Genomic DNA, 22,122 nt, shown 5'->3' with positions numbered 1-22,122 from the left:
GCAGACACCCCAGGCCCAGGCAATTCCAAGCCTCAGCCATCCCCCGAGGCTTGGGGCGGCCTGCCAAGCTGAGGTGGCCTGCTACCCTAAGCTGCCCTGATGCCCCATAAGCTGTGGTGACCCACTGCCGACCCCTCTTGCGGCGGGGGGGGGGGGAATCCGAAAGCCCCACTGCACCCGCCAAGAGCTATGTTTAGAGGCCAGCTAAATACATAGTAGCCCTTGAGCAATGGGCCACTGAAATTCCAAGTGGCTGGCTGCCAGTTGCCCTTTCCGCCTCGGGCAGTTAACCCTGTGGCTGTTGAGGCCAGAGACAAAATGGCCTTAACACCTCAGTGGGAGCTGTCCATGGTGACTATTCCTGCTCAGCCTGTGGGAACTGGATACCTTTCCTGCCTCAGAATGCCTGCTGCTGCTGCCATGGGAGCTGTCTGTGATAAGGACAACCTTTCCCACTTCAGCCTACTGCCTTCACAGTGGATGCTTTCTACAAATTGGACTCTTTGTGGCCTTTATAACCTCTCAAGGCAGAAAAGTGGCCAGACCCCTGCCTGAGGAAGCTCCAGCAGCCCAGCTCCCCCTGCTTCCCAACCTCTGTAACCATCTCTCCAGCCCCTCACTAGGACTCATCCCAGATTGTGCAAATTTGAGGTGAAAAGTTTGGACAAAACCCCACCAAGCCCTAAGCTTCCCCAAGTTTAGGACTTAAAATCCCACCAATCCACACTCTAGAAATCCCTGCCCTGGAAAGCTCCGCCCCTAAGAAACCCTATATAAAGGCTGTGTCTGCCAATTTTCCTGCTGCCTTCTCCCTGAGCAAAGGCAGCCACTCTTGGATTTGTCCCTCTTCTCCTGGATTTGTCCTTTCAATAAATCTCTTTTAAGATTTATTGTGATGATGTGATGACTTCTTCTTCTTCTTTATCTTCTTTTTCTTCTTCTGACAGGAGAAAGAGGAAACGAAGAAAGAGAAAAAGAAAGAGGAAATGAAGAAGGAGCAGAGCTCAGGCTCTTAGGCTTCCCAGCTCATCAGGGATTGAAGCAATCTTCCCTTAGGAGCTGCAGCGTCTCTGTTGAGGAGCCCTTCTCTCAGAGCTGTATGGTTTCTGGGCTCCTGTCCCTCAGGAACCCTTGGGACACTGTCCCACCCAGAGTTGTGTGGTTCCTGGGACCCTGTCCCTCAGGATACCCTTGGGACACTGTCCTTCCTACCTCAGAGATGGGATACCTTCTCAGCCCTCAGAGTTGTGAATTTCCTTGACACCCTTCCATTGAGTACCAGAAGGCAGGTCAAAAAAACAACAAGACTAAGCATTATGGAAAGACCCCGTTATCAAGTTGGGTTCTCAGTATCATGTCATACTCTTAACATAGTGTTGTAGCCTTCTATCAGGGTCTCCGCATGAATACTTAGGTGCCATGTCAGGATCACATAACCATGTAAGGACCTCTCATGGTAGGTTCCTAGCATCATGACATGGTGTCATGTCATGACTTCAGTATTGTGTCAGAACTCAAGAATCATGTTAGGCTTCAGTTCCTTATCAAGCCCTGTGCATCATGACATGGCTTTAGCAACTATGTGAGGATTATTACCTTGTTATCATGTCAGGTCTTCAGTATCATGACACATGACTTCAGCCATTATATCAGGATTTCATCATTGTTTAAGAGCCTCAACATCACATCAAACCTCAAGTATCATGTCAGTCCTTTGGTATCATGTAGAGAGTTCAGGATCATGTTAGGCCCTCACCATCATGTTAGGGCCTCGGTATGACACAAGACATCATGTCAGACTCATATTCATTGAATCACATCAGTCTCTCAGTAGCATGTTACAGCCTCGGCATTAGATACCAACCACCTCAGCATCATCGCAGGCCTATATCATTGTGATTCACCAACGTGTCAGGACTTCAGCATCAGCACAGATACTAATCACTTCAGTATTGCACCAGGCCTGTATTGTGGTGACTCACCAACAGGTCAGGACCTCAATACAATATCAGGCTTCCAGTTTCATATAAAGGCCTCAGCATCGTGCTAGGCCCCAACCTCATATCAGAGACTCAAAATAATGTCAAGACCTCAGAATCATGTCGAGAACTTAGCATCCCACACAGACCCTGAGGGTCATTTCATGCTCTCAGTATGTGAGAGGACAAAACATCATATGTGGACCTCAGTCTGATATCTGGATGGCCCTTGCCATCATGTCTAGAGCTCAGCATCACTTCAGGGCCTTATTTCAGTAACATATCAGGACTTCAGTACAGTGCTGTAACTTGAGCATCATGTCAGGACTTCTGTATCACATCAGCAACTCGCTGTCAAGTCAGGCCTGCGGCAGCATTTTAGAAACTAACTATCATATCCAGGTTCCCAACATCATCTCAGAACTGCAGAACATGATCAGGTAGTAAATATAGTGTCAGCATTGTCAGTCCCTTCCTGGGCACATCAGTGCCTTACTGTGATGTCAGGACTGTAAGCTATCAGTGTGTCAGTGCAATAGTTACTTTAAGATAGATACCCATCCATGCCCCAGTTTCTTCTCCCACTTAACAGAGCTCTTGGCTCTGGCCTCACCAACACCCTCTCAGCCTCACCAATCCCACTTTACCCCAAGCATCAGGCCCATTGAACAGAAGATAAAGCTGTAAAGGACAGACAACCAAAACTCTCAGACACATCTATGTTTATTTTTTTTTCCTGTCAGAAAATTTCAAGAATTACACCAAAAAATACTTCAGCCTCTGCTACCTACTGACAAAAATACACCACAAAATTATAAAGCGCTCTGTGGTTTTGCTAGGGACGATTTGTTGATCTGTTTCAGATGACAAATGAATTTACAGGTGACTCGAGGCGATGGGAGGATGGGGGAGGAGGGAGAAGTCAGATGAGAGTAATCTGGCAGGATGGTTTGAGCTACACTACTCCTATTACCCAGCTGCTGTGTACAGCGATTTCAGCAATATAGCAAGCCACAAAAAATACCCTTACATGGCCTGTTGGAGAGGCACTGGGAAACAGTAACACATACCAAATGAGCAATTCTCCTGGCCAGTTCTGGTCCTCTTGGGCCTAGAGTCAGCACCTCCATAGAAAAGGGCTTTCCTGGACTGCTCTCAAGAAGCAAGAGGCCCCTGCTAAAGTACGGGTGGGAGGCCTAACGATGCTGACCATCACTCTCTGTCAGGTGCTTCTAGAACCTGGCTGGGGAGTTCGGGCACATGTCCTCTGTCAACACAACAAAGTGAGCAAAAGACTTTTCCAGCTTCTAGAAATGACCTGCAACCACTGCAAACCCAATCTTGAAGTTTCCTCCCGACTGTCCCTCAAATTCCCTGGCTAGAATCCAGTTGTTGTTCCTATTGTCATTAGCACTTCGGGAAAGAACAAAAACGTAAAAACCTGTGTGCCTAAGCTTCTAGCTGGGCCTAGGGCGGCCCTCCTGACCCATCTTCTTATCACCTCTCTTCCTGTCTTTCTCTCCCTTTCTACCCCTGCCGTCTTGAAAACACGGGCAGCATCTAGGGATACACCTAGAAAAATAATAAAGAAAGACAACATGTACTCACACCTGTGTTCGCTGATGCACACGGCCTATGAGCATCCGGAGCCTAGGTCCTGTGGGCTGCCCAGGGCTGAGAGTGGATGCCTCCCCCGTGAGTTTGGGCCCATCTTGCAAACTCACCATTGAGTGGTATTCTGTGCACCCCTGGTATAGAAATGCCAACATCACCTTTCTCTCCAATTCATCCTTCCCTGCCTTGCCAGGCTCCTCTCCTGCAGACCCCAGGCAAACCCAACAGCCTACCCCTTTGCCACACAGATACTCGGACGCCCACACGGAAGCCACGGTGTCTTATCTAAGAAGCCCAGAGAGGCTGTGCTCTGTACCGCCCTGCTGTGCCGTCCACGTGGAGCCCGTTTCATGCTTTTGAAATCATTTTTCTCTGGCTCCCTTTTCTGTCTCTAAGTTATCCTAACAAAGAATGAGCGGTGACTTTGAAGGTATCTTACATGGGAACAATCAACACGAAACATGCCTTTGTACACGAGCCTGACTTGGGGACGAAGCAACAATACGAAAGGACAAAAAGGAAAGATCGATTCAGACAACTCCAGTGCACAATATTTTCAGGGAGTTCTCCCCAGACCCCATCCTGCCCCGCCCCCACCCCGTACCCCAGCAGTACAGTGTTGTCTTATAGCTCCAGCTTTGCTTAGCTAGTGTGTCTGTGTGTGTGTTGGGGGGGTTCCCCTCTCTGCCTCCCCCCATCCCAGCTGGGGCAGGCCTCTAATGGCCCTGGGTCTTGGGTGGCTTGGGCTCATGGATGACAGCAGCTGCTGACAGCCATGGCCCGATGGCCCGGGCAGTGCTCTGCTTGGCCACACTGTAGTGGCTGATGACTGTGTAGAAGCGGCTCCTCGAGCTGGGGTCCTGGGCTGAGTAATAAGCATCCAGAGAGGCCGGGATACAGCGCTTGTGCTGGGGAAGAAAGAGACAAGAGTCAGGAGTAGCGCTGGGTGGGAGGTTGGCCCTCATGGAGACTTGGGGGCTAAGTCTGAAGCAGAAGCTTCAGGTCCATCCATTGGCCTCTCAACCACACCCATGCGAGACAGCGCCACCCCTGCGCCTGGCCACAGCAGACCTTCCCCGATACTATACCAGCGCCATCTTCAGGGCAGAGGAGACACACCTTCTGTTGGTACTGAGGAAAGACCACACGCATCTGCCTGGTAACCATAGGACATAGCAGCTCCTGGTCACATGACATCAGGTCCTCCTGATGTCATGACACCCGGCCCCCGGTGGCTGTCTGGGCCATTGCCCACAGATAATGACAATCTCAAGCTTTTTGTTTTATATATGTATGTCTTTTCTCGTATCAAAGTTATTTGTTCCTAACATCAATGCAAATTTGCATTGTGCATTTGCATCATCCTACCATAGATAGGATAATCATAAAATACCACCAATTTTAGCACTCAGTGGATGGCGGAGTGAATGAATGTGCTACCTCTTAATGCCCTTAGGCTATAGACCTCCCTGTTTATAAGGGTTTGACTTGGGCTTTTCTGACTATCTGATAGTGTCAATGTGTGCCCCTACAACCCTATTTCTCAACCCAGCACAGTATCCAATAAATTGCATAAAGTTTTTAATGTAACAAAACGGACTTTGTTCCTGGTGGTCTTGGCCAACTGTAGGCCCGCATAAAGTTCTGCGTCACACTGTGCTAGGCTTAGCTCTGACACCCCACAGGTTGATGTATAAAAGGCACTTTCAGCTTATGGTAGTTTCAGCCTGTGATGGGTTTTTCCGGTCCTAGCCCCCTGCGGGTCAAAGAGCATCCATGTTCCACTGAGGTTTTTCAGTCCACCGGCTGCACTCTGTGGTTATCTGGAAGATTAATTTTCTTTGCTGAGCTTCTCCAGTTGATACAGAACTAGGTTCTTTGTTTAGCTTGTTTTTAATTTCAAGGCTTTGCTTCTTATTCTTTATCAAATAAGTCAGCAATTTACATATATATATATATCAGGCTAATTCAGGATGAATGTGGCATCCATCCCTGATTCCTACCTCCCCTCTGAGTATCCTTACTTGGAATTTAAATTCTTTAATCTTTTTAGAATTTCCTTCTGGAAATAAATAAGCAAACCCATTCTACCTCCCCCTTCTCATGCACAGTTAGAGCTTTCTTTCTTTCTTTTCTTTTTTTTTTTTTTTGCCAACATGAGGGAAGCCTATGCCATGCGGCAGGCGGTCGTTTTCCCTGCCACGCTTCCACAGAATCCCCTTGTGCGGATAAGGCATGCTTTATTCAGCTGTTTCCAGAGCTGGCTGTCACAGTCTCTGCCCTTTCAGAGCCTCAGCTTTATCCATGAAGAGCGTCGCTCCGTGGAGGCGTGTACCAGCACCGACAGACTCTAGTCAGAACATTTCCTATTTGATCCCCACTTTGGAACATCTTCCAAGCTGCCTTGGGAAATCCTCTTAACTAAATACCCCAAATTTCTGTTACTTCTTATGGAAAATGGGGACCAAAAAAATCCCATTTTTTAGGGATTCTTTTTTTTTAGAACGGTTGTGTGGCTTAGTAGAGATAACATTTATGGAAATTTCCAGTAAACAGCTTGACAGAAAATGACTACTCAGTGAATGGTGATTATAAAAATTAACACTGTCACCTGTTTCATATTTAAAACAGCTAATTTCATTGCAGCTAACATGTATTGAGAGTCCATTACCCAAAAGGCTTATTAATTATTATTATTATTACTATTTTATGTTTCACTACTTGGCTGTTTGGGCATACACACTCCTCCAAAGGATTGAGAAGACTCTCAGGTCCCTCAAGCCTTTGAAGAAAGGAGGGCAGGAGGGAAGGGACCCAGAGCGTCAGGGGTCTGAACACAGGCTGTGAGGAAATCTCAGAAGCACTGTTTTTTGCCCTTATGACCCTTTAGGGATATCCTGAGGCAAGGAATCAGCCAGTTAGCCAGGAAAATCCAGGAGAACCAGAGCTTTCTGACAATGAGCCAGTCAACACCAAGCTTCAGTGGGCTGCCTTCACTGCTCATGCGCAGTCCAGAGCTGGCCTTTCGCTAGCAACTCCATGCCTGCCTGAGTCTAGTCCTTCAGGAAGACATGATGACTCCCTTCCAGAGGCAAGCTGTGTTTCAGACAGTCCACGGGGGAGATTGTCATACCCAAATGTGGCCACCAGGGAAGCGACTACCTTGATAATCCCTGGAGCTGTTGGCAATCACCTCGGGCTAGCCACCTGCCCCCAAGCCCCATACCTTGTAGACAAATCCTTCAGGACAGCTGTGGTCATAGGTAAAGGCTTTGTAAACCACCAGGAACACAATGCAGGCAAGGAAAGCGAGGGCCAGGCTGACAAGGATGGTGACCTGAAAAGAAGACACACTGAGCGTCAGACACACGAAGCCCTCAGCACCTGGAGCCAATGAGCAGTCGGGTATGTTGAAAAGGGGAGGAACCAAGGGCTCAGGGAACTGATTGTATCCTGGTTTTGTCGGTCACTAAAATGGTAAAGTGTAGTATGATCCTGAGAAAACCTGCATTCCTAATGAACCTCAGTTTCTCCCTCCTGCAGGAAAATCTAGAAAGTTCTTTTTTAAGCCGACATGTGATCCCCCCCCACTCTTCCCATCAACATGAGATATTGGGGGGGGGTGATTAAGCCATTACATCCTAGGCTTCCTGCTTTCCTTTACCACAACACCCCTGTCAGCAGCACTGTATTGTAACGCCTGGCATCAATTGCTTGCTTTGCCTCTGTTTGGACACCTGACACGCACCTTGAATGTGTCCCCACCCACTGTTTTTCCACGCAAACTTTATTCCAGCTGCCTTCTTCTGGCCACAGGAATGCCAGCACCACCGTGGTTGGCACCAGAGCCAAACCTTCTGACCACCCTTAACTGCTTCCCGCTGTATCTAGCCTGTCAGGAAAATCTGCCTTGATGCACCCCCCCCCCCCCACACACACCGAACACTTTTTACTGCTTCAAGCAGCTCCATCGAGTCTGAAGCCATGTCCCCTCTCACCTGCAGCACTGACACAGCCTTTAGAGCTTTAAAGGCAGCCGGGGAGGCGGGGGGGGGGGAGTGCACGCCTGTAATCCCAGCACTCAGGAGGCAGAGGCAGGTGGATCTCTGTGAGTTCGAGATCAACCACGATCTACAAATTGAGCCCAGGACAACCAAGGCTACACACAGAAATCCTGTCTTGAAAAAAAACCAAACCAAACCAAACCAAACCAAACCAAACCAAAACAAAACAAAACAAACAAACTTTAAAGGCTTCCTGGCACACAACCAGAAAAAAGGCTTGAACTTCTAAGTTCAAGAGTGCCCTTTTCCTCCTCCAAAGCATGCCATCACACAGCAGGATGGGATGACGCCGAGATCAGACCCAGGTCAGGAGGCAGGACATGGAGCTGAAACACAGAAGCCCACGGAAATGGAACCTGGAGGGATGCTATACTCTCCCTCCCCCCCCCCCCAGATTAATCCTTGAAATCAAAGGAAAGTGGATCAGTTAGGATCTCCACCCACCAACCTGACAACACCAAAGCAGCTGGTTAGGCAGCGTCTGGGTTTTATGTGTAAAGAAACGTGTCCAGGATTGTCCAGATTGTCCAAGCCTCGAAAGGCAGAAGTAGTACGAATATTTGCCCAGGATGGCCAAACATCGTGTTATCAGTCCCCCATATTTAATGACTCCACGTTAATGAATTCAACATACTAGAAAAAAAAATACGTGGAAAAGTATATATTTCTCTGTTGAACACGCTGAGGCCTGTTTTTGCCATGTTCCCCATATAAGACAACAAAGCAGTTACTTATGTGGATTTATACTGTACTAGACAGTGTAAGAACTCCAGAAAGATGTATGAAGGTCACATGCAAATGCAGGGAATTGCACATCTGAGGAGCCTGGCATTTCCCAGGGGGCCCTGCATTCAGCCACCCACTGATCCTAATAGATGGTGTGTATCCACATAATATCACTCAGTTAGAAGAGGGATGAGCTATGTGTGACAGATGTAGAAAGATCTCAAAGTCATTATACTGAATAAAAAGAAGTCAGATCTGAAAGGTCACTATGAAACGTCTAGACTGGATTAAACTGTAGATATAGAAAACATATTGGCAGTTGCCAGGGGCTTAGGGTGGGAATGACTGATAATGGGACCAAGTTCCCTCCGGGGGATGAAAAGGTTTTGGAATTAGACGAGGTTGATGGACACATAGCGCTGTAAATATTCTAAATGCCACTGAACAGTTCATTGTGAAGTAACTAATTTTACAGTGTGCAAATTTTTACCTCAAGTTTTAAATGCCAGAGCTGGGGGGGAACACTCTGTCTCCGGGGTGGTAGCCATTCCTGTACATGGTGACTCCATCAGAGAGCTTTAAAACCCTGCCAGACTCCCCCAGCCCTAACCAAGTAGGCTGCCCACGAGGCTGGCATGCGAACAGCCATTGTGACGGTGACATGGCTGAAGACCTCATTCATGCGAAAGAGCAAAAAGAGACCCCCAAGGCCACCTTGCCTTTACCAGCAGCCCCAGGCAGCTTGAAGGGGCCCTGGGAAATTGGTTGAATGGGACCACATGTGACCCCAGCCTCTGACTGAGCAGAGCCTCGGCCTTTTGGCAAACCTAGCAGCAGGGCAAGATGTCTAAACGGAGGCACAGACCCGGAAAGACCCATTTAGGTTATACTGACTCAATTACCCCCACTCCAGTGGCCACTAGTAGGTTAGAGAATCGCGCCCAGTGTGCTCACCCAGGGGACAGGTTCCCACTCCTAGCCCTCTCTGAGAGGAGTGGAGGATGTGATTCACCCAGGTCATTAACACTGACTGTGTGACAGAGAGGCCTTCACAAAGCACCGCTGGAAAAGAAGGAGGAGAAGGAGGAGGTCTCCTTTAGGCACCGTGGTTTCCAGTCTACTATCAGAAACATCTGAGGGACATGCTGGCCTCTGTAGGTTTACCCCTCCTGTGGCTTCTAATTTAATGCACAAGAGGCAAATGGGCCCAGGACAGGGGCATAGTTTTCAGTCTTCCAGTGGAGTATGAAGTATACCCATACTCCTGTATTCCTGTAAGCTGCTTTGATCTGGGCCTTCAAGCTGTTATTATCACGTGGACAATATTTTCAACAATCCCGACCTTCTGGCTCCACCTGGGTGACATGACATCAGTCTCTGAGGTAGAGTCCAGGCCTCAGGATGTCTGAAGTCTGCCTCGGTGCAGGCAGAGCAGAGAAGAGCACGGAGTGTCCACCCTGGACAGGCTGGTCTTTATGAATGCCGAGGTCTGAGTGAAGGTTGTGCAGTTCTGCCCAGCAGGCTGGTATGGGTAGAGTAAATGGAGGCCGTGTTGTCTGAAGGCCTTCATTCCTCTTTAAATTTTAGTCGAGATTGCTTGCTGACCAAGGCTATCAGCACAGGGGCTCTGGGACTAATCTGGGGCTGCCGATGTGACAGTATGGGTCTTCAGAGGACATCAGGGGGAGGGCAGGAAACTCTGCCTAGAGGAATGTGCATCTGCTAGAGAGCAGCCGGACAAAGTCTGAGTGGCTCTGGAAGCGTGGTAAGCTTGTCTCAGAGGAGGCAAATGAGAGACCTGGAGCAGAGGGGTGTGGAGTGGACATACTGAAAATGGCACCTTAACTCAAGGGTGACAAGGAACTCTTGAAGATTTTAAGCAGTCAAGTGCTGGGAACAAGATTAGCCTTTGGAAGCTGGAGGCTAGCGGATCTCTGTGAGTTCGAGGTCAGCCTGGTCTACAAGGCAAGTCTGGGACAGCCAAGGCTACACAGAGAGACCCTGTCTTGAAAACAACAATAACAACAACAGAACAAAGCAAAACAAAAGATTAGGCTTTGGAAAGATGTCTCTGAAGGCAAGCTGGGGGCAGGGCTGGGGGCAGGGAGGCCAGTGGGAAGGCTGATCATTAGGAAATATCACAAATGTTGAACCAGCCTGGGCAGTAGAATGGAAGGAGTTGAGCTGAGGAGACCAAGTCTACCTTGGCCCCACAGTTGGGGAGTGGGCTTAGCAGCTAGAGATTTTGGACTTGGCTTCTGCCAAGATTTTCAGGAGGATTGAGAGCCGGCTGCCCTGAGCCAGCCTCTCCCTCCCTGGAAGAGCTGTAGAGAATTCAGAGGCCTCCTGAACCTGGAGCCTGTAGCTGAGTCCCCCAATGGAAGGGTGAGCCTTGGCCTGCAGAGAAGGACCTTCCCTTTCTTCACCCACCACCATACCCTGAACATGAGAACTGGGCTCCAAGCCATGATTTATTAACTCGATTACCACACCCAGTTCCTGGAGATGTGCTCATGCCCTTGGCTTCACCCCTAGAATTTAACAATCTGAAGCCAGCAACGAATGACATGCTTTTCACGCTAGGTGTGATGCATCCTGTGATAGGATCACCACCTGCCAACACCTGTCCTCATCTCCTGCTCGTTCCCTCGGAACTGACTTCATCACGAACAGATCTCAGGGCTCACTCGGAGCCAAATGCCACGAGGCGGGCAGGCCACTAGGAATGTGCAGTGAGCAGCCAGATTATCTATCGGATGAGCCACTGACGAAGTAAGCTCCCAGCATGTCACGGGGCAGGGTGTGAGGCAGACAATGAGAGTAGGGGTGGGCTGGAAGGAGCCAGGCATAATGGGATTCTGGGGAGAGCATTCTGGACTGCCCATAGATTCTGCAAAGAACTTGGGGGCCTAGAGGGTCAAGAAAGAGCGGCCTGTGACAGGCAAGCTAAAGGAAGCATTGCTGAGGTGACAGGGACCGGAACCAGGAAGCTCTGGCAGCCTTGTGGTCTTTCCCAGGCCACGAGGAGGCGTTACTCTGATGCTTTCAGCAGACCTCCTACCCCGTCCCCTGCCCGCACCAACCAGAGTGACCAGCACCCTGCTCTGAACACACAGCCTCCTGGCAGATTCCTAGCAGAAAGGAGCCTTCCTGCACTTGTCAGCGGAGCAGACAAGGCCCTCTCACAACCAAAGCCTCCATTTCTCTGCTTTCCAGTTCCTACCTCCGAAGCCACTAACATCTCTTTTCATTCTAGATGCCCCAGATCAAGGATACCTTCTTCCCCAACCCCCACTCAAGTTCTCAAGCAACATTTAACCTCTCTGTGTCCATTCCTGCCTTCCCGGATGCTTCAGTGTTAAGATCAACCTGGTCTGCTTGGGAGGCAGCATGGGCTAACTCTCACTTCCATTTGCTCTGCACAGAGAAAGCATCAGAGTCGGGTCCCTGTTTGACTGTTGGTTTGTTTGATTGATTGATTGCCTGAGAGGTAGAGAGGTAGATACTGCTGAGTCTTCATCTTCTGGATGAGTCTAAGGCACGGGTAGGCCAGGTGCTTTTCCCAAGGACACACAGTTCATTAAGCAGTGTTCTCTCAGGGATGAAGCATGTGATGTGCTACCCGGGGCTGGTTTGCTCTGCTCTTTGGAAAGCATGGACTGAGCATTGCGCATCTGCTGCATACTGGCTTAAAGCCCAGGGCCGAGGCAGTTCTAAGTGTGTAGGGCAGTGTCCTGCCCTGTGGGCTCCGGCTTTGATCCCTGTGAAAACCTTCCTCCTCTGTAAGAGGGCAGTCAGGCAGATGGGGCATGAGTTCCCTGGAGCGGGGGGGGGGGGGCCTGAAACGAATGCCCACGTCCTACTTGGCCATAGATGGTACATCATTTGGGAGGGTGGGCACGGCAGGTGTGATTAGGTCAAAGGTCTTGAGGTGAGGTCATTGTGGATCACCCGGGTGATCACTAAAGTCCAGGAAACAAGGCTTTGTCGGAGACACAGATGAAGGCAGAAACACAGGGGAAGGAGAGGCCATGTGGGGCACTCACAGGAGCTAGAAGAGCGAGAGGAGATCTCGTAGTGGCCTGTGCTGTCTACTTTTATGCCAACATGACACAGGCTAGAGACACTGGGAAGAAGGAAAGCTCAGCAGAGAAAATGCCTCCATAAGATCGGGCTGTAGGCAGGCCCATGGGGGCATGTTCTTAATTAGTAATTGGTGGGGGAGAGCCCAGCCCACTGTGGGTGGTGCCATCCCTAGGCTGGTGGTCCTTGGTTCTATAATAAACTGAGCAAGCCAGGGAGCAAGCCAGTAAGCAGCACCCCTCCATGGCCTCTGCATCAGCTCCTAAGGTTCCTGCCCTGTTGGAGTTCCTGCCCTGACTTCCTTCAACAAATTGTGGAAGTATGACTCCAAATAAACCTTTTCCTCCCCAACTTGCTCTGATCACAGCAATAGTATCCCTGGCTAAGACAGGCTCTATCCACATCTTGGCTTTGAACCTCGGGCTTCTATAAGCGAGAGAACAAAGTTCTGCTGCATTAAGCCACAGGCTTTATGTCCATTTATCATGGAAGCTCCAGGGAACTTGCATGCTGTCCTCCAGTAGTGCCCAGCACAAATAGTGCGAGCTATAAAAGCTGTTTCTCCACACCTCCTGCCCAGCTCCTCACGTGTGTCAGAAGTCCAGATGTTCAGGAGGACCGCTGTCTATCAGCATGTCGGTGATCCACATCTCCCTCCCCATGCAAACTCTTAAGCTTTGAAGCCCAGTACATTACAGCTCACCTTCTCTTTGTGTGTGTGTGTGTGTGTATACTATAAGCATATTTTCATCACTTCACACACCCAGCTCCCTGCATCACAACTGTGCACTGTATGTCTTTCTCTTTGTATGTGAGGGAGAGAGATGGAGACAGAGACAGAGACACCTCAGCTGCTTGCTGCTCTCTACAGCCCCAGCCTCCAGCTCAGAGCTGGCACAGTGGAGAGGAGACCTCACATGCACTTTCCCCACCTCACACTCTTGTCCTTGTTTTTGACAGAGTCCTGTCTGCAGTGAGTTCTCACATGAACTGTTTGTCTGTCTGTCTGTTAACAGACTCCAGCTGGCTTGAAACTTACAATGTAGCCCAGACTAAACTCAAACTCATCCTCCTGACTCTGCCCAAGTGCCCAGGTAGCAGGCATCTGCTGCCATGCTGGCTTTGGACCCCTTTTCACTGTCCCTGGCCTCTGGGGAGACAGGAAGGGAAGGAGGACCCAGTGGTACATAAGCACGCAGCGTCAAGTGATGTCAGCTTTGTCTGACGTGGTGAAAGTTGTTAGCGCCACAGACATGGCCGAGAGGAAGCTTCTTTCTGCTGGCCCACAGGGCTGGGCCCTACGGAGCACGTCTAGAATTCCCTGCAGTAGCTATGGCTGCATCTCACCCTGTTTCTGCCTCCAGTGATCTGTGCAACCCTGTGTAAGACACTCTACTTCTCCAAGCCTGTGTTTCTTCATCTATTAAACGAGGGCCAAATATCACCTTCAGGACAGGTGTGAAGACTAGATGAGTTGACGCCTCCAAACTCCTGACACGTGTGTAGCTGTTAGTCCTCACTGACCGCTCAGGGCCACAGAGTACTGTGGCAAGTGACACTCATGTATCCTTTCTTTTAAGCCTCATGGTGGCCCTGTAAGCTCCGTCATCATCATCACTTACAGAGCTGGAAACTGAGGCACAATGGAGCACAGTTCTTGGTAACTGAAAGAGCAAAGCCTGGTCAACGCCCCAGAACATGTCTGTGGCCCTTCTCTGAGATGCTCTGCTAATTCTCTCGGTCTGCAGCTTCACATGCCTGCAGGAGGGCAATGAGGTGCCATGTTACCAGGAGGCGGATTGTCCATTTATTCTGGGAGTGTATGTCACCGCAGACATTAGAAAGAGGATGGAGAAAAACAAGAGTGGTCCGCTGTCTGCCCCAGCTGTGTGGCTGAAGCAGGGGCTTCGTCAGCATTCAGAGCCCGCAGCCTGTGCCACAGTGCTCAACAAATGGCCCTTCCTTATGAAGAGACTAAATCTTGGAAACCTGGAGGCCAGAGAAGTGCTCACGCTGGAGAAATTACATTTCGTGGAGACATAAAACCAGAGCTGCCCAACGGATATGATAGACATGGCAGCCGCCATCTGAGGAGATGGAATCATGGTGTCTGGTCCCTTGTCTCTGGATTGGCCCCAGGATTCCCACAACAAGCTCCGGTGGAGCAGGACAGGGAATAAGAGCCCCTGTAAAGCCCACTGAAATGCCACCCTGGCTTTCTTAGCACTCTCTCAGACTAAGCAAGAGCAGAGAACACAAGAGCCTTTGAAGCTGGGCTGGCTAGACGGAAGGAAGGCTCAGAGCTGCACGCACCTGGGTGGCTCCCCTGCCTTTGAAGCCTTCAGCTTTCTTCTCAGGTGGGGGTGCTCTTGGTGAGATCCTCCTAGTGACTGAGTGTGGCAATGCATGCCAACCCTTAGGTAGGCCTGTACCAGGGTGGGTGTCCAGCGTCTCACAGAAAGGACCCCAGCACATGCCAGCTCTGTGCCCATTTCACAGACTTGTGCCAGAGACAGAGTGAACGACTTGTCATATGTGACAGGCTTCTTGTTCCTCTTCAGCAGCCTATCCAAAGCATAAGCTCCTGGTGATCTGTTTTCTTTCAGCCCCTTTGACACACTGTAGTCCCTCGGGTTTTTCTTGGGGGTGTAGAGGGAATGGGCACAGAGATCAACCTCATGCCACTTCCAGGCCACCTGAGAACCCGTCACTTCACCTGTAAAGTGGTTCTGAGTTGTTACATTAGGCCACACCAAGTGCCCTGAGACAGCCAGTGTGGGGCAGTGGGAAGGAAGGGCCCTGTGAGTGTGAAGGCACCAACTCAGCTCAGGAAACCCCTGCTCCTGCTGGGCCCTGGGCCCCACCAGGCCTGTCTGTGGCTCAGCAGATTCATTACAGCCAGGGCCTGGGTGCGGTGCTGTTACCATCATGTGTGCTCCGTGCTCCTCAGGTGACGAGCAGCCCCTTCAGGGGCAGGGCTGGCCTCTCTCTGAGCTTCCTCCAGGCCTGAGGGTGGGTCTTTTAGAGGCCTCACTGGTGGTTCATCTGATGTGAAGCCTGTCCTCCCTGACCTCTTCTACCTCCGCTGCCAAACCCGTCCTTCCTTTGGCCACCGAGGGTTCTTCCTAAATGATGCTTCTGAAGACTGTGGGAATACTCAACCCTCTCCTCTCCCTTCTCCTCCTCCACAGCCTGCACTCTTGCGGAAGTGGGTCAGATGCAGAGTCCCGAGCTCCTTCCTCTGGGTTCTGAGAGCCTCCCTCCCACCCTATCCCGGAAATCAGCATGATCCACACAGAGCCTGGCAGCCTGGAAGCAGGTCACTCAGAGCGGTCATTAGTTTGTGACAGTCAAAATCCTTCTCCTCGCCTCCAAAGAAAAGAAGACGAGGCCAGTCTATGAGGAGTTGTCTCCAGACCCCCTGCAGATAGTGCCACCAAACATGGCTCAAGTAATACTATCCTGTACTGTCAGCTACAGGGTCAGGGTTGGGGTCACGGCTTGTATTTCCACATGGAGGAGCAGTGCTACCCCTCTCCCCACTGTGGCTGACAGCACAGGATAGTACTGCTTGAGCCATGTATGGTGGACAGATCCGCAGGGGTTCTAGGAAAGCCTTGCTCAAGGTCTCCACAACCTTGGGAAGTAGAACAGAGGCAGGAAATGAGAGGTGCCTAACGCCATGGCCAGCAGAACTCAGGGGACTGGGTCTGACGTCTGTGCCTGGCTCTGGCTTATCACCGCCAAAAATCAAAGTCACAGAAAGGAAAGGAGCCCGTGGCCAAGTCCACCAGGCATGAGCTCCCACAGCTCTCCTGGTGGGGCCACACAGGACGTGCTTCTGCCCCGCATGGTTTCTGTTGTTTTCGTTTTCCTTTTTTTTTTCTTTTATTAATTAATTCAATTTTGTTTAATGTGTATGGGTGTTTTGCCTGCATGTAAGTCAGTGTACCATGGATATGCAGTGCCTAAGGAGGCTGGAAGAAGGCGTCAGAGCTCCTAGGAGTAGAGTTACAGACAGTTGTGAGGTGCCCTGTGGGTTCTGGCAGCCAAACCTGCATATTCTACAAGAGCAGCAAGTGCCCTTAACCTTAGAACCAGCTCGCAGAATGCAGTCCCAAAACTCAACATGTGCCGTTTGAGACTCAGTGCCCGGGGATTTCTGTTGGGTGTTGGCCACGAAGTCACCCTGTGCTGAACAAATCCCTGTGTTCTAGACTCCCCAGTGGAAGGCAGTTTACACACTGTATTGTGGGTAAACGGAGGCACAGAGAACTCTCCATCAGTTCTGGGAATGGTGGGAGCATCTCTTAAAATGCAAGTTCCCAGAGGCCAAGCTTGCAAGCAGCCTTCTCTAACATGGGTGCTCTCAGTCTTACTCCATGAGCTCTGTTTTTTTTTTTTTTTTTTTTTTTTAATACAGATGCCTCTCAACATCCCCCTGCCCCATGTGTATGTGAGTCTGTCTGTCAGTCTGTGGGGTATATAAGGAAGGAGACATGAGGACTTAGAGCATTCAGTCAGGAGTGCTTCCACCTCACAGTCAAAGGCAGCAAGGCCAGTAGAGAGCAGAAATGTTTAATGTCAACTGGACACAAGCTAGAGTCATCAGAGAGAAGAGGGACCCTCAGTGGAGAAAATGCCTCCACATAAGAGCAGGGGCATTTTCTTAACTGGTGATTGATGGAGGAGGGCCTAATCCATTGTGGGTTGTGCCACTCGTGGGCGGGTGGTGCTGGCTTCTACAACAGAACAGGCAGCAAGCCCAGGAGAGCAAGGCAGTAAGCAGCACCTCTCCATGGCCTCTGCCTCAGCCCCTGCCTCCAGGTTCCTGTCCTGTTTGAGTTCCTGTCCTGACCTCCTTCAGGGATGAACAGCAATATGGAAGTGTGAGCCTAATAAACCCTTTGTTTCTTTGGTCATGTTGTTTCATCATAGCACTTGTAACCCTAACTAGGATACTCCTCAATATCTGTGTCCACAGGTCCCCATTGCCAATGCTGACTGCTGTTTGGGCAGGCATGGCTTTTTACCCTCATAGGAATGAGAGGAACGTGCAGGCTACCCTATCTGGCTCTGGAGCCTCCACTGACTTGTCTAACGACACCGTAGTTCTGTTCATTAGAATTTGGAACAAAGTCTGATTCTCCAAATCAATTTTGCTGACCTGATTTAAAAAAAAAATTAACTTTTCTGCCAAGAAAGGAGATTAAAGAATGAAAGCAGCTAAATAAAACACAGTATTCGTGCTGCAGAGATTGTCTCCATGGAGATGAGAATTCAAGGCTCGTCTCCAGCAAGATGGCTGGATGCAGGAAGGCTGTGCACAGTGGGCCAGAGGTGGGATTTGTTTTTGAAGTCTTCAGCGTGGAGGAGACACCCTGCTCTGGCTCCTCTTTTTGACTAAAGCAAATGGATGTTAGTGTATCAACAGTCAGGTTCTAGGTCACTGCTAGACAGGAGTCGTTGTTCTTGGGTTCCTGATCTTGGGAAGCTCTGAGTCTGGTGCAGCAGGCCTCAGAGAGCAAGAAGCCATGATAACCCAGCATTAAGTGTGATCCCAGCCAGGACCTGTGGCTTGGGAACCCCAGAGGGACCCACCCTAGAGAACAGTCTAGGGAGGTTCCTTGTTGTGTGTGGCATGGGGGGAACGCTCTCCATGGGGCTGGAAGGGAGAGTAGCAGGAAGTCTAGTGGGCCTGACCCTAGAAACCGGGAGTAAATACACTTTCTCCTACATTCCACCTCCACTTTTTTTTTTTTTTTCTTGTTTTGGTGAGTGTCCCTTGAGTTCCCGCTATCATCTGGAAATGGTCGAGTTCATGTGTTGCCAGGTTGGTCTCCAATGTGGTGACACTGGGATTTGGGGGAACCTTTAAGAAGTGGGACCTTGGGAGAAGGTTAGTCGTCTGCAGGCACTGTCTTTGGCAGGGGTTCAGATTCTTCCCAGGAGACCTTGGTTACTTCTCAGTCTTCGTGAAAAAGCAAGGCTTGCTCCTCCCTCCTGTCTGGCTTCCTGTCTCACACGTGATGCCTCTCTTTCCTGCACATTTCCACCATGATGCCATGCACTGTGATGCGACGTGTCAGTGGGATCTTTGTCACAGCAATGCCATGGAGTTTGAACTTTCCACCTCTAACATGGTAGGCGAAATAAAACTTTTCTTTCTAAAGCATTGAGCTTCAGGCATGCTGCTATGGCAATAAAAAAGGAACGAACACAGCCTTTTTGCATAACAATATGATAGTCCTCCCTGGAATAAAGTGGGGTCAAAAAGATGAGAATGTAGAGGTTTGTTCAGCTCTCCTCCTGAACCTCATGCTGCAGTTCAGCTCTCAGGAGAAGCTGATCTTAGGGATATCCAGTGCTTGCTGGGTGAACAGAACCAGCCCTCACCTACCCTACAGGTCTGCTTTTGGCAGGGAGGCCCAGTAGGAGAGTACCATGGTATGCTCCCAAGGCAGCTTTAAAAAAAAGTTTTTAGAAAATTTTAGTTTATGTGCATACGTGTCTCTGTGTGAGTGTATGCCACAGTGAGGTGTTCACAGAAGCCCAAAGAGGAGCTGGAGTTTTAGGCTGTAGCGAGCCACTCTGTGTGGGCGCTGGGAACCAAACTGGGGTCCTCTGGAAGAGCAGCCAGTGCCTTTAACCACTGAGCATCTCCTTGAGCCCTCTCTGTGTCCCCTTCCATCAGCTGATTCTGAATCCTCTTCTTCCAGTCAAGGTGCTCACCAATTTCATCCTTAAATAACACACAGAAACTGCACCTCAAGGCCCACATGTCCTTGAATGAGCGTGTGTGTGTGTGTGTGTGTGTGTGTTTCCTTCTTGTGGCCTCAGATGGCGAGTATTTCTATCAGTCTGCTCTGGGAGGGACAGGAAAGCAGGCTCGTGACTGTCATGAACCTCTCATGCATTCCAACCTTTCATTCCCTGGCTCCCTTACCCCATTTCATGGCCCCAAATTCTCCCCTGGGAACTGGAATGCACTGATACTGAGAGGAAATCGGCCTCTGTGTGGGATGCTGAACACAGCACCTGGCACAGAGCAGGAGCCAGAGACTAAAGACTGGAGAGGATTAGCTTAATGTCTTCCTTTCTCTTCCTATGCCATGAGTTGCATGTCTTGGGTGATTATATTTCATTCCCTGGAAGATTATCTTCATTCCATACTGACTTACTGACATACTGTTTGCTTTGAGATTCATCAGACCTGTGCACACGGCAAGGCAGTGTGTTACTCATGTTTCTGTCGGCCTGGAAGCCATTTCATTTTGGTTCTGTGAATATTGGAGCAAGGCTGAAGACAGCCATGGCTCTTGGCCAGAGCTGTTTTGAACCTCCTGTAGCCCTTAAGAGCAGGCTGTCAGTCCATTTGCTCTCCCGCCTCCTTCCTCCATCATTTGAAAGATGGGACTAAGTTTTGTTGCACTGTGCAGGGCTCTTTTTCCACCATGAGAGGTGAGTTTCTCTGTCCCCAGCACTTGTACAAACAGTGAAAGGTGAGACCAGAGCTCAAAGGACACCTGTCTGGCTTTGGCATGAAATGGCATGTGCTCAAAAATGGCATCTAAGGGAATACATCAGAATGATTTCGGTGAAGATACTATCCTGGCTAGAAATGCCAGCCCTAAAATGACAAGACAGGTATGGAGTATGTAGGGGAAGGTCCTGGTCACTGCCGGTCAGTCTGTCCAGTTCCTAAGCAGGGAACTGGCTTTTTCCCTGGACTATGCTTCCCTTACCAAGATTTCATTGACAAGGCTTAGGGGACCATTATAATGTATTAAGCATGATACAGTGTTTTTTAAAACATTTTTATTTACTTTTTACACATGTGTATGCTTGTTTTTAATGTGTCCTGTGTGCAGGTGCCCACTGAAGCCTGAAGAGGGAGTTGGGACCTTGGAGCTGGTGTAATAGGTGGTTGTGAGATGCTTAATGTAGGTGCTAGGAACTGAACCTGACTGAGTCCTTTGCAAAAACAGTGACTGGACGCCCTTAAAACGCGGGGTCGTCTCTCCACCCTAGAGATGAAACTGTTTAATGATTTTTAAATCCGTTCTGTCAGGTAAGCCCTATCATTTCCTCCAAACCAAATTATTGTATTATCATGATGTTTGGCCAGCTTCCAACAGAGCGCCCCCCCACCCCCCGGCCAATACATTAAAAAACAGACCACTCTCCAGGGCCTTGCTAAAGCCTGCTAAGTAAATTGCCTTTTGAAAGCAGTGGAAAATGGAACATCTGTGGCCCTCAAACTTTGTACAAGCAATTCTTCGAGAATCTCTTTCAGAACTCAGAGAGAAATTCCCCATGGGCAGAGAGTGGTATTCAAGTGTGGCCCTGGGGTACAGGACCAGGAATTCATGAATATTTGTGGCATTCTTAAAAAAGTAAAGACACTACTTAAGTTGAAGCATTCCAAAGCAATCACTCATTTCTCAGTTTAATGTGCTACAGGCACAATGATTACAAAGAAGAAGTCAGGGACCAGGGCCCTTGCATAGCTAGGAGATAAATCTCTGGCTGTCTAAAGAATTTTTCATTTTAAAAGTTAAAGTCATAATTTAACCCAGGTCAGGGGATATCAAGAGCAGTGATGGAGACCCTCTTACAGGAGAGGGAAGCTGAGATGCCTTAATTCATAAGATTGTACCTGTTTATGATGACAAAGGCCCGGTAAATATGACATAATTTGAAACATGTTCTCTATATCTAACCAGCCAGCTGCCCCTGGTCATCCCTCCTGAACAAGAGCTGTCAACGAGAGTATGTGAAAGGGGGCCAAGTAGCGGGCAGAGGGCACTCTGGGGACTGTGGGGGTCTGCCCATCTGCATAGGATGGCAGCTGCTCTTTCCAGATAACTTGTTGACAAGGACAAGAACGAGTTCCTACAGCGGCAAAAATCCTTCTCAGTTTTCATATGCATGTCATGAGCTTCTCCCAACTTGTAGACTCAGAGGAGGGGACCAAATAATGCATTCGTTACCTCCTTGTTGTTCACGTTCGTCTTCCCACAATCCTGTGAAGCGTGGCTTTTTAATCCCTGTTTTATAAGCAGGGAGCTTCCCAAAGTGTTCAGTCAGGGATCGGAAAGCCACCTCCAGTCTGTTATGGACAGGGTCCAGGGTGAGGCAGGCAGTGTGCCTGGTCTAGGGCTAAGCATAGAGCCAGCTCATAGGACCCACTGCAGACACCTACAATCAATTACGGTGTGCTGCAGGGCAGAGGACTAAGTGGAGCACATATGCAGAAAGCACCTCCAGATAGATGCAGCCCTCTGTTGCACCACAGTGGAGGGCTTTGAGGGAGGGGAGAGGAGGGCATGTCCTGTGCATCGAATACAAGCCAAGCGCTGACCCGCACGCCTATTGCTCTAAGCTCACACCAACAACCGTCAGATGAGGATGTCATTACCTTTGTCTTCTTTTCTAAGATTTATTTACGTGTGTGTGTCTGTCTGTCTGTCTATCTGTATCTGCGTGTATGTATGTGCACCATATGCATGCAGTGCCCGTGGAGGCCAGAAGAGGGCGTCAGATATCCCGGAACTGAAATTCCAGCCCATAAGGTGCTGAGAACCTAACTGCGTGGCTGCGGGTGGCGGTTCCTCTGCAAGAACAACCGTAGCCCTTAGTCACTGAGCTGTCTC

The 22,122-nt window shown here is 49.6% G+C and overlaps 1 protein-coding gene across 3 annotated transcripts in view; it reads right to left on the bottom strand.

The window, feature by feature from the left end:
• Nucleotides 1-2,684: 2,684 nt before the first annotated feature.
• Nsg2 (neuronal vesicle trafficking associated 2) overlaps nucleotides 2,685-22,122 on the bottom strand; it is a 57,794-nt gene continuing 38,356 nt past the window's right edge. For all 3 annotated transcript variants that reach the window (XM_021657612.2, XM_060363893.1, XM_060363894.1), the window contains 2 exons: nucleotides 6,820-6,930; nucleotides 2,685-4,501 (listed from right to left, as the gene is read on the bottom strand). In XM_021657612.2, coding sequence (XP_021513287.1) covers nucleotides 4,310-4,501; nucleotides 6,820-6,930 — 303 coding nt within the window. In that variant the 3' untranslated portion in view covers nucleotides 2,685-4,309. The remainder of the gene's footprint in view (nucleotides 4,502-6,819; nucleotides 6,931-22,122) is intronic.

The sequence above is a fragment of the Meriones unguiculatus genome, chromosome 11 (assembly GCF_030254825.1).
Source record: "Meriones unguiculatus strain TT.TT164.6M chromosome 11, Bangor_MerUng_6.1, whole genome shotgun sequence".
NCBI lineage: Eukaryota > Metazoa > Chordata > Mammalia > Rodentia > Muridae > Meriones > Meriones unguiculatus.
Note: the sequence above shows the minus strand (reverse complement) of the source record. Positions and strands in the feature narration are given on the sequence as shown.